The sequence below is a fragment of the Strigops habroptila genome, chromosome 6, assembly GCF_004027225.2.
Source record: "Strigops habroptila isolate Jane chromosome 6, bStrHab1.2.pri, whole genome shotgun sequence".
NCBI lineage: Eukaryota > Metazoa > Chordata > Aves > Psittaciformes > Psittacidae > Strigops > Strigops habroptila.
The window spans coordinates 70,448,284-70,463,446 of NC_044282.2; the positions used below are offsets into that span (position 1 = coordinate 70,448,284).

Consider the following 15,163-nt stretch of genomic DNA (forward strand, 5'->3'; position numbering starts at 1 on the left):
GAAAGGTTCTGGACTTTTGTATCTGGATCTGTCACTAAATTTCCTTGTTTTAAAGTATCTGAATCAGGTGCCAACCAATCCTGATCCTTATCTGAGGAAAGGACAAGTAATGCTCGCCACCTTCATGGTAACAGTGAGGGGGAACAGCAGAAACCACTACAGATGCATCCCTTACACATATCTGTCTGCTTAACCTACAACCATTGCCCCTTTTTCTCCAAAGTCTTACCTCTGTCATTTCACAAGGGGGGCTTACTTTCGAACATGGATTAAATCAAGGCCTATTATAAACTGCAGTTAGTAGCTGCATAGCTATTACAGTCTATGTAACTGGCCAACATGCCCCTCACAAACCCATTACTCTAATAGAGTTTACAGAGATCTAAGGTGCCCAAGAAACTTAACTCTAACTTTCTGTTTTCAGAACAAATCACTGTTAGGTTAAGTATAAAAGTGTATACTGCCAGCATCTCCTCTTCTTTGCCTCTTAAATGTTTTCAAAACATAACTGTTGCACATCATCTCCCTGCAAGCCTGCTGAAAACACACACAGTAAAATCAACTTAGTGTACCCATATAAGTTATACAAGTATTTCTCCTATCATCATGTTTACTCAGTACTGCCAGTGTTTAAAGAGGTGTGGATCCAAAGCAATGAAAAATCAACCAGTTCTGCCAAGGGATTTAGTGATGCTGCACTCAGCAGACACATATTCTATTTTAAAAGAGGGATTTAGCAGGTGTGTGTTCCTGATCACAATTCAAAGTTTATCTAACAGGCAAAACCTCTCTTGAATCTCTGGATCTAAGCTTGTAGTATAGTATAGGTACTCTGGATCAAGTTTCTCAGAGCAGTTTACAGCAGAGAGATCAAGTACCAGGCCTTGGTGGAGGCACAGAACTTGCACTGTGAACTCCAATCTTAAGCTCTCAGGAAAGATGACGTGTAAAAAAGCACCATTGTTTTCTTAAGACTGTTCCATGCCAACGGGAAACAGAAAAGAACCTGGGTACACTGGAATCCCCTTAACTGTAGAGAATTTTCTTTCCTGCTTTTGTCTTTTCAAAGAATATGAACTACATGATACAATTAGGTTATCGCTGAACAGAATTTCGAGGGCTGAGCTCCACCCACCAGCAAAATGAAAGTAATTGCACTTCCCTTCAGCATCCCTGTGTGTTACAGATCCACTGCTGAACCACCACACAGCCTGCTCTACAAGCCCCACACAAAGATGCTGAAGAGCTAAGGGAATGCTGTCCCCTATATTTAATGGTCTCAGTGTCTACTTCTGAAAAATCATCATGCATACAAGAGGCTGATAAAGTCACTGATTCCTTTCATCATGGCACACAGACATGCTACAGAATGCTCCAAATGGATGTATGCTGTCCTTTTGTAGAGTGTGGCAGCAGACATTAAACTAGGTATTTCAGTCAGCCAAGCAGGCTGATTTACGCAGGAAAAACAAATGAGTACTGCTGAGGAGCTCTTCTCTTGTTCATTAACTCCCACACACTGTTTAATTGTGAAATACCTTGGCTATTTCTGTGTTTTCCGCTACCAGGAAAGTGAAGCTGATGTTCACCAGATCTGTGCCACTGCAAACACACACTATCCGTCCTTCCAACTCATTTTCTGATTTTCCAACAGCCTCAAGTGCAGTTAGTATCTTGGGATCCTGTTCAACAGAAGAAATAACTTGTTACATTTGCGATACTTTTGTTATGCGATGCCCTGTGGTAAAGATGTATTTTCATCTTATACATTAGCACCTTTTAACTTTTGCCCACCATCTTAAACGAGCGCTTTCACTTAGAATTATTGTGTGTAAACCTGAAAAAAAGGGACATGACTGTAAGAACTCAGAAGTAAATGAAGTGTTTTAGAAAGTTAAGTTAGAAATTACATGTATTTTCATCACAAAAAAAGAAAAATTAATCACTCCAAAGACTGGAACTGGAGGAACAGTATTAATCTCTAAGTAGATTATTCCAATCTAGTTAAGCTCATAGTGACAGTTATGATCTGTGTGACTTTTTGGCTGTTTCTTAATGATAGGAGGTACAAGCTGGTGTATCTGCTGAAGGTCAAGGGCTACAGATTTAATAGTCGTAATGAACAAATTACCTATGTAAAGACAGGTCATTTCTGAAGCATATTGATATGACTGTCAGCACATGGAACATGGGGTTGTCTGCACCACCACTTCTCATACCCCTTTCTCTAGAGTGGAAAGATTTTAGGCTTATCTACAATTAACACAGAAACACTTAACACATGCAAGTGGCAATGCAGAGGCATTAACAGGTATCCTGCTTCACAAAACATCTTCTGAACTAAAGGCCTACAGGAGGAAGGTCCACACTTCACTTGAAAAAATTCCTGGTATTCCTTCTGAAGAATAACTCTGAAAACAGCTCCAAAGTTTTCTGTTTCTCCAGAACTCCTGGCTAGTTCTGCTGTTGATATTCTCCAAAACGGCAGATGGTGATCAGCTGCCCTCTCTAACCATCTAACTGTATGAAGAGGGATGCAATCAATATTTTCCATGGTTTATGTCAATGGAGCAAGAAGATACAACAGATTTTAAACAGATAGGAACAAATTTGGAATATGAAACTTTTCTTTCTAGATCCCTAAACGAAGTATCCCAATACACTGCTACAAAATAACTAGAAACTTGTGATATCTGCTCCTAACGCCTGCTGCTCAGCTTTCACTGCACCCTGAAAGCCGAGCGCTGTACTACATCAGAAGACCAGATGACTGAACCTTCCCACTGCAATCACGCCAAATCACTTGACTTTTAAGACTGTGGTTGCAAAATAAAAGCTGTGTTGCTGGTATTTTTTAAACAAATGAACTTCATCCTGCATTTCGCCTTGAGCTTTAATATTCTTTGTTTAAACGAAAAGTATAAACTATAGAGTACCTTTGGTACAGCTCCAAAACGAACACTGTTGATCAGGGAGCATTCTAATACCTGTCCTTCCTGAAACGGGAAAATAAGGCACAAGTTCAAAGGTCTGTTGACACAGGGCTCCATTAGGACTTGCAGCAAAAACAATGAATCTGATTTGCAAACACTGTTAATTAACACTAAACACTGTATCTTCCTTTTATATTAGGTAATTCCCTCTTAAACACTTCACTTCTGTCAATTTTTAAAGAATAGCACTAAGGCTAGTTTTGTACATGAACACAGTATTTTAGACTTTTAAAAACTAGCCAGAATATAGACCAAGTGCAATAATATCTACTATATATTCCTGACATAACTGTACTATACCTTTCCTTCACTTTTCCAGCTCAGAAAAAAGCCAAATTCATCCACTTGGAAGAGACAGTTGCTTTCAAAGACAAAAGATTCCTATAGAAAAGAAAATATAAGGCATTATTTTAGTCAGTTTGACAAATGTCATCAATTTATTTATTGTTCCAAAATAAAAGATTGTTACATTTCTCCCCAAATAACTTCCTGGAGAATTTGTAATTCCCAAAGCAATCAGAAATGAGGGAGGCAGGCTGCTCCAATATCTGAAGGGGACCTACAAGGTGCTGGAGATGGGCTCTTCGTCAGGGACTGTAGCAATAGGACAAGGGGTGATGGGTTCAAACTTAAACGGGGAGGATTTAGGTTGGACACATGGAAGAAATTCTTCCCTGTGAGGGTGCTGAGGCGCTGGCACAGGGTGCCCAGAGAAGCTGTGGCTGCCCCATCCCTGGCAGTGTTCAAGGCCAGGTTGGACACAGGGGCTTGGAGCAACCTGCTCTAGTGGAAGGTGTCCCTGCCTGTGGCAGCGGGTTGGAACTAGATGATCTTAAGGTCCTTTCCAACCCGAACCATTCTGTGATTCTGTGATTAGTTTTTCTGCTGCCGTTTGAGACTTAATAAATATCTTCCTACTTTGTTGCAATTATGAAGATTTATTTTGTTTAATGAAAGCAGTGATTCTCACCTAATACAAAACCTGAATGAAATGGAACTTCAAAATGTATTGAAAATGAAATGCTTCAAACTATGTAGAGGTTAAAACCATGTAATTTGCCAACACTACCTTCAGGATCAAATAACCACATTTCATTTTGAGGTTCAGAATCTGGGAAGTACTTTTCTGTTAGACTATGACAGTACACATGCCATGAGCATTTCTTCTAGCCAGAGTTTGAAGGATATTAAATTGTAGAGGAATCGAGACCAAATGGCATACCAAAGAGACGAGACAAGGCAACAAAATCAGATTAGCTGAATTAACAGAAGAAATTTCCTCCACACACCTCCAGCCTCAATTAACGCATCATAAATTAAGCTCAAATGCAGGATAACACTGTGCAGAATCAAGCACTTTTTAACAAAAAGGATCCAGGACTTCCTGACTTCCTTAATTGCAAACCAACAAACGTGTGCAGGCTACAGCACTGCTTACTGTATCAGAGATCAGGGCTTTGTTCTGTGTTAAAGGCTGAGGTACCTGTCTGAAATGTTCTCTCCTGTGCATATAGCAAGGGCAGCAAGCAGCTGATTTCAGAGGCGTGCATACAAGACAGTTTGAATTTAAGCATCAAAACCTCTAATGCTCTCAATGCATGGAGCATGCTTTCAAGTCAATAAGTCTATTCAGATTAGTCTCACTGGGTTACTTGGAGGCAGCCCCCCAGCCTGACCCGGGATGCAGGACACTGGGGGCAGCTACAGGTGCCTTTTTGGCCTCTGCCATTGAATAAGGGCATCGGGTGGGCTAAGGAATGGTCATGTACCAGTCAGGTGTTATCCTGATTTGATAACATGACTGGGCGTGAAGGCAACAGGGTTTCTGGATCCACGGTTGGGTAATGTCCTTGAACCCTCCTAGATGGATGCAGCCAAAGGGGATATTATTCCTAAACACTGCATATAGAATCACAGAATTGTTTGGATTGGAAAGGACCTTAAAGCTCATTCAGTTCCAACCCCCTGCCACAAGCAGAGACACCTCACGCTAGACCAGATTGTTCAAGGCTCTGTCCAACCTGGCTTTGAACACTGCCAGGGATGGGGCATTTACCACTTCCTTGGGCAGCCTGTGCCAGTGCCTCACCACTCTCACAGTAAAGAATTTCTTCCTTATAGCTAACCTAAATCTCCCCTTTAAGCTTGAACCCATTACCCCTTGTCCTATCACTACAGACCCTGATAAAGAGTTGCCAGGCACCTCATTAGTAGTTTTACAGCCCTTGGAGTTCTGTTTCATATAAAAATGCACCCAGCTACCCATCAAAACGAGTGTCTCTTGCATTTCCCAGAAATGACACAATAAAAGGCAGACTCTTTTTTGTCATTTATTGTGTTCCCATCTATCAAAAAGCTCCTGATATATCAAAAAAGTTGTTTTCACAGAGGTGTCTATGTAAACTGCACGCTGATGTTTCACCCCAGGCTTGACTCTATCAAAATACTCCTCCTGCAATTTTCCTTCTTGTATAGTAAAAAAAAGCACCTACCATCAGACCATGTAAATGTAACCTGACTGGTAAAACTCCTGATCATGCCTGATTTTTAGTTCCCATATTCTGCTGCAATAACCCTGTTCTAGGCTGGCCGTGCCGTCCCAGCCTGTGTGCGACTGAGGGGATGGAGGAGGAGGAAGCTCTCGGTGGGCTCTCGGGGAGGAAAAGGGGGATTCGAACCTGGGACGCGAGAAACCCGAAGCAACTATAACCAGTTGGCGCTCCGTTTCTGCCACCAGAGCTCCCCGGTACAGGCAGCGCGCAGCACCCCCTATAGGCCGCACACCGCCCTGCGCCCTGTCCCTCCCAAACCACGGCACCCCAACCGCAGCCTGCCCCGAACCGAGCACACCCACCCATCCACCTCCACTCTTCACTGTGAGGGCGGTGAGGCACTGAACAGGTTGCCCAGAGAAGCTGTGGCTGCCCCGTCCCTGGCAGTGTTCAAGGCCAGGTTGGACGAGGTTTGAGCAACCTGCTCTAGTGGAAGGTGTCCCTGCCTGTGGCAAGGGGTTGGAACTAGATGGTCTTTAAGGTCCCTTCCAACCCAAACCATTCTGTGATTCTGTGACTTGAACTTTGCAGCAGTGAAAATGATAATGCTTGGCTCCAAAAGTATTTCCATCATTTTGTAATCCTTCTGGTTCAGGAACTCATCTACCAGCAAAAGATGGACCAAGACACTGCTCTACATGACACTGACCCAGATTTTTGTAGTCATTCAAGGAAACTTGGGCACATAAAAGCCTTCTCATGCTGTATTAGAGCTGTTCCATCACCACCCCTGTACGAGGATTCCTGAGCCCCAGATCTGCACTGATCTGCTCTATGACCTTAGCTCAATTACCACTTCTCTTTTTGCCAACATGACCTTTAGCTGGGGAATTAAGCACAGAATTTCCATGACAATTAGAAGCCTGAAACATTTTTCTTGAAAACAGCAAGCCCTGTAGCACTGGGATTGGATCTTGCTATTTGATTCTATGTTTGCAGAGCATTTCTAAAACAATGCTCGCTCTCGGGTAGGCTATCTAGTTACCACCACAACACAATTGCATAATAAATCTCATAATATCAGTCACACCATCAAGTGCTCATTCTTTCCAAGCTACAGATCTTAACTTCTGAGCCACTTTGGTTTTTGTACAGCTCTTGATGGTTGGAAGTAGATGATCTTAAGGTCTTTTCCAACCCTAACTATTCTATGATTCTATGATTCCTGTAAAACTGCAGGTAAAATATACAGTTTGTTACCTACATGAGAGCCCCTTAATGTTTCCAAAAGAGTCCCCTTCAAGAAAACAAACCAGGCTTCCAACTGTACCATAGCAAACCTGAAGCAAACTTGCAGCAAGCAATGCAGCTAGAGAATATCATGTGGATGGACAACATTTAGCTCCACAGGTGGCAAACAGGACCCTCTTTTTTACAGGGTTTTGAAAGGCAGTGAATTCAGTTGCAAGGAGCAAGACTTCTGGTGCTACCATCTCACCCCATGTCTGCCCAGCATTACTTAGTCTTGCAGAGGTGCCTGCTGGGTAACTGAAATGCAGTGCAAAAGTATTATTTTTTGAGATGTCTTATTCTCCCTATTACTACATTAAGGATCCAGGTGCCTCAGCAAGCAGTCCTGATCTCACACCAGAACTTGAATACTTGAACTTTTTATTCTATCTGCCACCCTCTGTTTCTCATCTAAGGTGCAAGAGAACAATCACTGGCCATGGTCCCTCACCTGGATCCTCACAGACTGAGTTTCTGGAACACTATTTGCTGAAGAAAAATAAAGCTTTTATGAACCTCCTTTCTAAGGAATGCAATTTCCACTAGTATCTTTTTAGCTTATCTGTCCCCAAACTGAAAATACAGGGTAAACCAACTATCCCTACCTTGGCAGGCCTCATGATAAAAAAGACCCTTTTACCTACATTTCAAAAGATAAGAGTTAAATACTTATATCCCTGAAGGCACTTTCTGAGATACCTTCAACTTCTAGAGGTTTCCTGTCCAAACACAATTAAAAGTAGACCCTGATAAAACTATTCTCATGGGCACATCAATGCTGCGTATAACATAAATGTCTCTGCACTTTATTTCAGCTGCCTGTGTAAAATGTGCTGGTTTGCATTCCTTTAATAAATTTGGATTAAAGCACAGCTGAAAGCAGGATTGCAGTAATCATCTTTCAGATAGAGTACAGGGTGATTTTCTAAAGTAGATAAAACCACTCCAGATCTCTAATGATGCATTTGAATCAGAATATAAGCGTTTTGTGTTCTCTTATTTTCCCTTGTGAGATGATGCAGGTCCTCAGTTTATATATTAAAAAAAAAGACATATCCCCTCCATATGATAGATGAAAGGATTCATTTTGTTCAGTAATGTGGTCTATGAATCTGCAAAGATGAGAGCTTTATGTTGCAGATATTTTGATCCAAATCTCCCTTTCTCTTCCTTGGGGCTTATTTCAAATTAGAGGGATTAAATACATTTTCAAGTTATTTCTTGTAAAAGAAAAATATACCAATATGGTGTGTTGGTATTTCCTCCCCACACACACTGCTGGAGTTATTTGAAAGCTTCTTTGTGTACAATGAAACCAAAACATGAAATATTCTGTAACATTTATGTATTTAAAAGAGAATAGCAAATGAAACACAAATGGCCTCTTACCTCTTCATATCTATCAAACACAGCTCCATCTTGCATAAAGGAAGGAACTGGCTTCTGCCAGTTAAATTCATAAGGTTTTGCCATGATTATAGAAGGAAAACCTGAAATGGAATGAAAAAAAAGCAGAGTTCAAGTACTGTCTTTTAAAAGGAGTATTTCAAACACTAAGCAAGAAAAAAGAAGTGACTTTTAGCTTTTCTTTTCACACAGAAGTATTTAAAAGCCACAGTGCATTTCCAAAGCAAGAGGTTTCCTCACAGGAGTATTTTTGTTCGATAACTTTAAGATGAAAAACACCTGCAAAATGTGTGTCTGAACTTAATTATTTAAAAACCACTTGCTTTAGCTTAAATATCTGCTACGGCACTTCTAGAATAAAATGAAGCAGGGATTAAAGCAGCCCTCGGTGACACAGAATGCCACAACCTGTAATATACCAGTGTTGCTTTTTAACTGGAAAACATTAGATCCTACATGGGCAGATTTTGTTTTCTTTTTTGTACTGCAAAATCCATTTATATTAAATAAAGTCCTGGGTATTTTCAGTAGCCTTTTATATGTAACTCAAGATATATATATAGGTCAAAATTCAGAGGGAAAAATATCTGTTTAGGGATATAGGGCATTAAATGAAATTAGCTACTGGTATTGTGCATTTCTGCAAGTTTAAGAATGTGAACACCACAATTTAGAATATAATACAGAAGTCATAACATATGGACCTTACAATAAAACTACCAAATTATTTACTATCCTTTCCAACATCTGGGTGTCTTCTAGGTTATGCTGCTTTAAATCGGAAAGTGTCCCGACTACATACTCCAAAGTTCATTTTATCTGAAGTGCATCTGCATAGTTCCTGTGTGCTAATGCCATCTAGGGCACACAGTATCTTAGTTATCCCTTTATAGAATCATCATAGAATGGTTTGGGTTGGAAAGGACCTTACAGCTCATCCAGTTCCAACCCCCTGCCACGGGCAGGGACACCTTCCACTAGAGCAGGTTGCTCCAAGCCCCTGTGCCCAACCTGGCCTTAAACACTGCCAGGGATGGGGCAGCCACAGCTTCTCTGGGCACCCTGTGCCAGCGCCTCAGCACCCCCACAGGGAAGAGCTTCTTCCTTATATCTAACCTGAACTTCCCCTGTTTAAATCCATTATAATTGACAATGTTCATCTACTACTGACCATGTCTAGGGGCATGATACAGGGTTAAGTGGAACAGGTACAGTTCTTTTTCCATCACAGTGCAGGCACCCAGCCCATGCAAAGGTTGGCTAAGTGAGAAGAATAAAAAACATACATAAAATTCAAGGGAGAGCATGACCATACATGTGATCTGTGCTATGCAAACCATCTTTGTAGTGTTTGTGTATGCCAAAACCCTGAACTGCAGACTAAAATATTACCAATTAGATAATAATGCTTCCACAATGTTCTTAGGCAGAAATGTCTGCTTTGACCGAACTTTAAACCTGGAATAGCTGTGTTTCAAAAGAAATAAAAATAACTTTGTTGTATCCTCCTTCTCTGTCTTGTTTTCATTTGTATCAAAAATGTCCTGACAAGAAAAGGAACCAGAACAAAAGAACTCAGAGGATACTGTTAAAAGACTGTCCAACACTGGCTTTAAGAACTGTTATTTTTTCTAGTTTTCTACTGAAAAATATCCTTACTGCTAAAGAAAAATGCAAAACACATTTTGAAGCTGCCCATCCCTACCTCCTGCCCTTTTTTGGTCAGTGATACAGGAATATCAACACCACATATCAAGGTTTCCAAAGCCTTGGGAATAAGATAAATGAATTCATTCCCATAAGTATCAAAAATACATTCTGCCAGTTATAAATATCACCATTAAGTATTCACTTTTGTTGAAAATGCGACAAAAATTCAAGCTAACATATTTGGACTCTCCGATTAAAACAAAAAGAGACTAAATAATATTTAAGACTCAGAGACCATGAGATGTTTTCAGACCCTTTCAGGGAATGTGCCACATCAGTGAATTTTTATTATTTTTTAAAAATACACTTACAATTATAGGGTCTCTTCCAGTTTAGATCAGCAGAGAGCTGCTTTTCCCTCATTCCATGGAGGATACTGCATAACAGGACAGCCATCCCATTGCAGCAGCATGCTGGTGTGTTGTTCTGTACAGCTCAGGCTTCACGCAGTAGCTCAGTACAACCATGAAACCTTGAAATCTTTGTGCTTGTTCTTAGAGCAAACTACATTTAAGAAACACTGCTTCAGAAAGCTCTTTTCTGACTTCACTTCTCTGTTAACGGCAAAGTTGAAACCAGAACCAACAAACCCCCGTTATACAACAAATCCTCACGTGTCTTTGAAAAAGATCCCTTAGATTTAAAGGAAAATTCACCTGGATTTATAGACCTGTAGTGCTAAACACTCCATTTCTATGGCATATTGACCAGTCCTTTATCTGTTTAAATGACTTTTACTATCAGAATGTTCCCAAGAAGAAAAGTGACTTCAAATGACAGGTGGTTCATGCAGCAAGACATGCTGCCAGCATGTGAAATCCTTCTGGGAAAAGCAGATGCATTCTGTGCTAAAGCATAACAAATGTGATGACACTTTTAAGACTGTGAAGAACACTCTCCCGCAGTCCCTCACCTATATACATGGCCTTTGCCCTTTTCTATTGACGCTGAACAACATACAGACACAGATTTTAAAACTTAATAGCTCTACAACTGCTATGAACCTCTGTATAAGACACACCGTAACATATGGTCCAGCATCTGGCACTCTGAATCCTGGATGGAAGGAGTACTTGAACAGACATCTTTCAGAAAGACTAATTACTTGAGCGCTGCACACATGCACTTTGGTACTAATTTGGGCTATTCTAACTCCATCATCCAGTCACTGAAACACAGCTCTCTAAAAATCCCTCCTGTACAGATATCTTCTCCTTGCCTGGGTACTCACAGTATGATGAAGCTGTCTTGTTACTTCATCACTGACAAACTAAATAGATCGAGCCCTTCACTTTCTGCTGGATTTTTGATGCCCATCTTTCAGATCTCCGCTTTTCCAGCTGCCCTTCTGAAGGCAGGGGTCTGGACCAGGGCACAGGAGCCCAGCACATCCGTCTATCACACAAACCAGCATTGCAGTCTGTCTTCTTATTTGCATAACCTTACACGGAGCTGCAAGAAAACATGTTCGATTGCTCATGACTTATCAAGCAATCAAGTTCTGTCTCAGGAACTCGAGCTCATTGTTATTTACTGTCTTACCAATCTCTTCTCTAGCTCTGCTCTCTCACAAGTCAATTCAGTTTACAGATGAACTGAGGCAGATGAAGCGTGAGGGAATGATGGCTTGAGTACATGTAGCAAGGAGTCAGATGAATTGTAACAAACAAGATTTTTAAGCCATATGCTTTGGCAGCCGTGCAGAAGGTGAAGAAAAGTCTCTGCCTTTAGAAAAGCTCTTTTCAGTCTCTCACATTGCTTACGCTCCCCTCGGAAATCCAGTCTTCCATAACCCTGTTAGCTTTTAAGATCACCAAAATAAAACACAAAATATTCCCCTGTCACTCTTTGGACCTCTGTTAATATCCAGCAATTTTTAAGCAGTTCACAGAAAGTAAAAAACAAAAATCAAACCCTTCAAACCTGAACCACCATGACATTCTTGCATTCATGTGGCTGCAAATACATGCATACCTATACCCTCACTATGATGAGAATCATTAACTACTCTCTTTAAAGGAAGTTAATAACAATGAAACCTGTGAAGATTCAACTGCGAGAGACAGAAGATTTAGGAACTCAATTCCAGACAGTAACATTTTAATTGTAAAACTTTTGCACAGCCTTTGAAAATTATAATCAAAATCTTCTCACTGATGTAGGGTTCTTAAAGTACAAAAATGCTTCTTAATATATACCCTTCACAAAAGCAGAAGGATCACTCATATAAAATGCCTTTTGAGCTATCCCCCTTTTTTTCCAACACTGATTTATGCCTGAAGACCTGATTCAGTCTATATGAAAAAAAGCACATTTTGATTCACCTGGAGCACCCACAGAGTGAGGACACAAAATTAACCATACCCACAATAGCATTATTTAACACAGAAGCCTTCCTCTTTTGTAAGCTTGACCGTACTAAACTAAATCTGGGGTGCAGGGTGTGAAGGCAGTATAAATCCTGGGGGTTTTTGTCATTCTTTGACCAAAAGAAGGACAAGGTGTGGCTGAACAAGAGGAGGAAAGGATCCTGTTAATACAAAGCAGACAAATGTTTGGGGAAAGAGGTGATATTCTAAACTAACCCAGAGGGCTGACTAGCATGATGGATAGGATACTCCTTGGATCCCATAAACATCCTGTCAATGTTGAGACACTGCTGGAAAGGACAGCAGTATTCCTTAGAGCTGATCCCCCCAGTCCAAAACAGTAACTCATGATTTCCGCTGTTTCCTTAGCCCCAAATATTACAACAATACTTGTAATTTCTTTTTTAGTAATTATTATTTTTGCATCTGGAATGAATCACTTTTTGCTGAGTGAAACCGAGGAGGCTCCTCACACTGTATTTGCCATTTCACCACCTACCTCTTCGAATCACACCACCTAAACCCGCACCAGTTACTGCCTGTGTGGGTTTCACATGTAAACACCCACAGAACACTATGCTGAGTTCACGAATCTTGCTCAGGTATCTATATTTCTCTTACAGATGTAATTAAAAAACCCCAACACACCAATGAATTTTCCACTCTTTCCCCCCTTGCAGTAAATACACCCTTCACCACCACTCCTCTTCAGTACACAAGATTCTTTATAACAAAGACAACCAGATCTACATCACCAGATGTGGATCTCTGTCTACAATGTCTCTTTTTTTAGAGACATCCTTAGATGTCTCTAAAACCTTTGGGGTTTTTTTTATGGATTTCATCCCAGTCCAGAAGGTCTACCCACAGAGCTGGGAGCTAGAGTGAGAAACCAGCTGTCCAAGGCTAAACAGGCAGTGCAACACTGAAATCCTTATAAAAATGCCCCCTTCATTTTTTAATGAGGCTCTGAAGTACTTTCATACTCAAATACCATAATTGTTTCTAGAGAGTTACAGGAATGAACTCACATCTTCGAACATTTACTCCTGAGCAGCAAATGTATTTGGGTGTGAATGTACCAGCGTTACCAGTGCAAGATGCAGGGACAAGGTGTTTTTTAAACACAAACCTTTGTTTTCTACACTAGAACTTAATATTTGCAATAAGTTCTAAGAAAATTTAGAAAAGTCACTACAGTGTGAGTCCAATGTAAAAAGTAACGGTGAGAGCCACCCTGCTGTATTTCTGCAGTACTCACACTATACGGTACAGTAATTCCAAGGTTTCACAGCTCTTCAGGCTCTTCCATGGTCCAATTTTGTTGGTTTGTTTGTTTGGGGTTTTTACTCTTTTAAAGAGAGTGCTTTTTCAGCAGGTTATTTTTAAACATGTTATTCCAACAGCTAATGCAAGCAACTTCAAACAGTTCTCCCCAAAACAAGGTCCAGAAGCAACAAAAGACATACAACAGAGCTCAGGCGCCTGAACGTGTATTGTCTAGTAATGGTCTCAATTTCCATTTTGTCTCATTTTCCATTTCGTTTAAATTGCTGGAATTACTGGCATGCAAGGGCAGAGAAGAGGTTAGACCAAAACAAGAAATGGCCTGTTCTTAACTAACCTCTTCTTCAGCATTTCACGCAAGTGCAGAGCTCTGCTTCAGGCCAAGAAATGAGTGTATCTATTGCTGAAAACAGCAGCTTATGCCATAGTGCTAAAAATGAGACAGTTCACTCATAACCTCTAACAAGTAGAATTCCAAGGACAGACCACAGGACCCAAACATGACCTTCCAGCTTCCTCAGATGTTTTTGTCCTAAGGCCTTCCTAGTTTGTTAGTATCTATAATTTTTCCAGCCTTCCCACTCATTCTAAAACTCCCATTATCTGCCAGTGCTTCCTACCCATCCTTTTTGGAGGGGGCATTCCCCTTTCTGAGAAGTGAATGTATGTAAAGAGACATACTGGTTATGTGGATAAACTCACTCCGGTATGTTTGCAACAGTATAACATGACTATGTTCTGATAATTAATCTATATTTAAATCAAGCCATTGTGGAAAGCTTCTCAGATGATTCACTGAGGTCTAATTCCTCACAAATTTCTAAAGTAATCGATTTAGTGGGAGTCTGCCTAAAATCTGGAGTACTTATGCAGTGCAGACCAACAACCTAACCCTGCATATACACACAAGCCTCATCAATAATAAGCAAGTGTTTACAATAGCATCAGGAATATTTCAGAAAGAAGAAAATTTCCAGATTCTCCAAGAGCACAGACTTCCACAGAAGTCACCATAAACCCAAAGCTTGATCATTCTCACAAATAAATGTGATGCAGACATCACAGATTCAATAAATTTGATGCAAGAAATAGACAAGTTATTAAAAATTATGTAATTTATAAGAAATGCTGTATAGAAAAAATAAAAAAAGCATTGATTATGGTCATAATGTTTAAAGACAGCTTAATCACATTAATAGTAACACAGAATCAGCAGAAAAATCCAACATAAGAAATGCTTATATGTAATGAAATAACTACCAAATTCCCCCCCAAACACAAAACAAACCAACACCAGGAAGAACAAACCCGTCCAATTTTGTCACCTGCTCAAGCACTAATCCTACTGAGGAAATGACCTTCATGTCAGAACGTGAGCATGTAATGAAGAACCTTTCCCTAGAACTTCCCCTGTTTTCTCTCATTCCAATAATAAACACTAACCATATATAAAATCAAGTTCTCTAAAAACATGGAAGATGCTACAGTTTTGTCTTTAGTTAAGCAGGAGCATTAGAAGTGTTCAAGATTTACTTTTATTATACTGCCAAGCATCCCATTTCCTGGAAGCCATCTCCTCCCCAGGTAGTAATAGAGAATGAATTGGACTTTGATG

General features: G+C 40.3%; 1 protein-coding gene across 7 annotated transcripts in view; it reads right to left on the minus strand.

The window, feature by feature from the left end:
- PLCB4 (phospholipase C beta 4) overlaps positions 1-15,163 on the minus strand; it is a 197,205-nt gene that overhangs the window by 81,033 nt on the left and 101,009 nt on the right. For all 7 annotated transcript variants that reach the window (XM_030490897.2, XM_030490895.2, XM_030490896.2 and 4 more), the window contains 4 exons: positions 8,165-8,265; positions 3,294-3,374; positions 2,937-2,996; positions 1,539-1,682 (listed from right to left, as the gene is read on the minus strand). In XM_030490897.2, coding sequence (XP_030346757.1) covers positions 1,539-1,682; positions 2,937-2,996; positions 3,294-3,374; positions 8,165-8,248 — 369 coding nt within the window. In that variant the 5' untranslated portion in view covers positions 8,249-8,265. The remainder of the gene's footprint in view (positions 1-1,538; positions 1,683-2,936; positions 2,997-3,293; positions 3,375-8,164; positions 8,266-15,163) is intronic.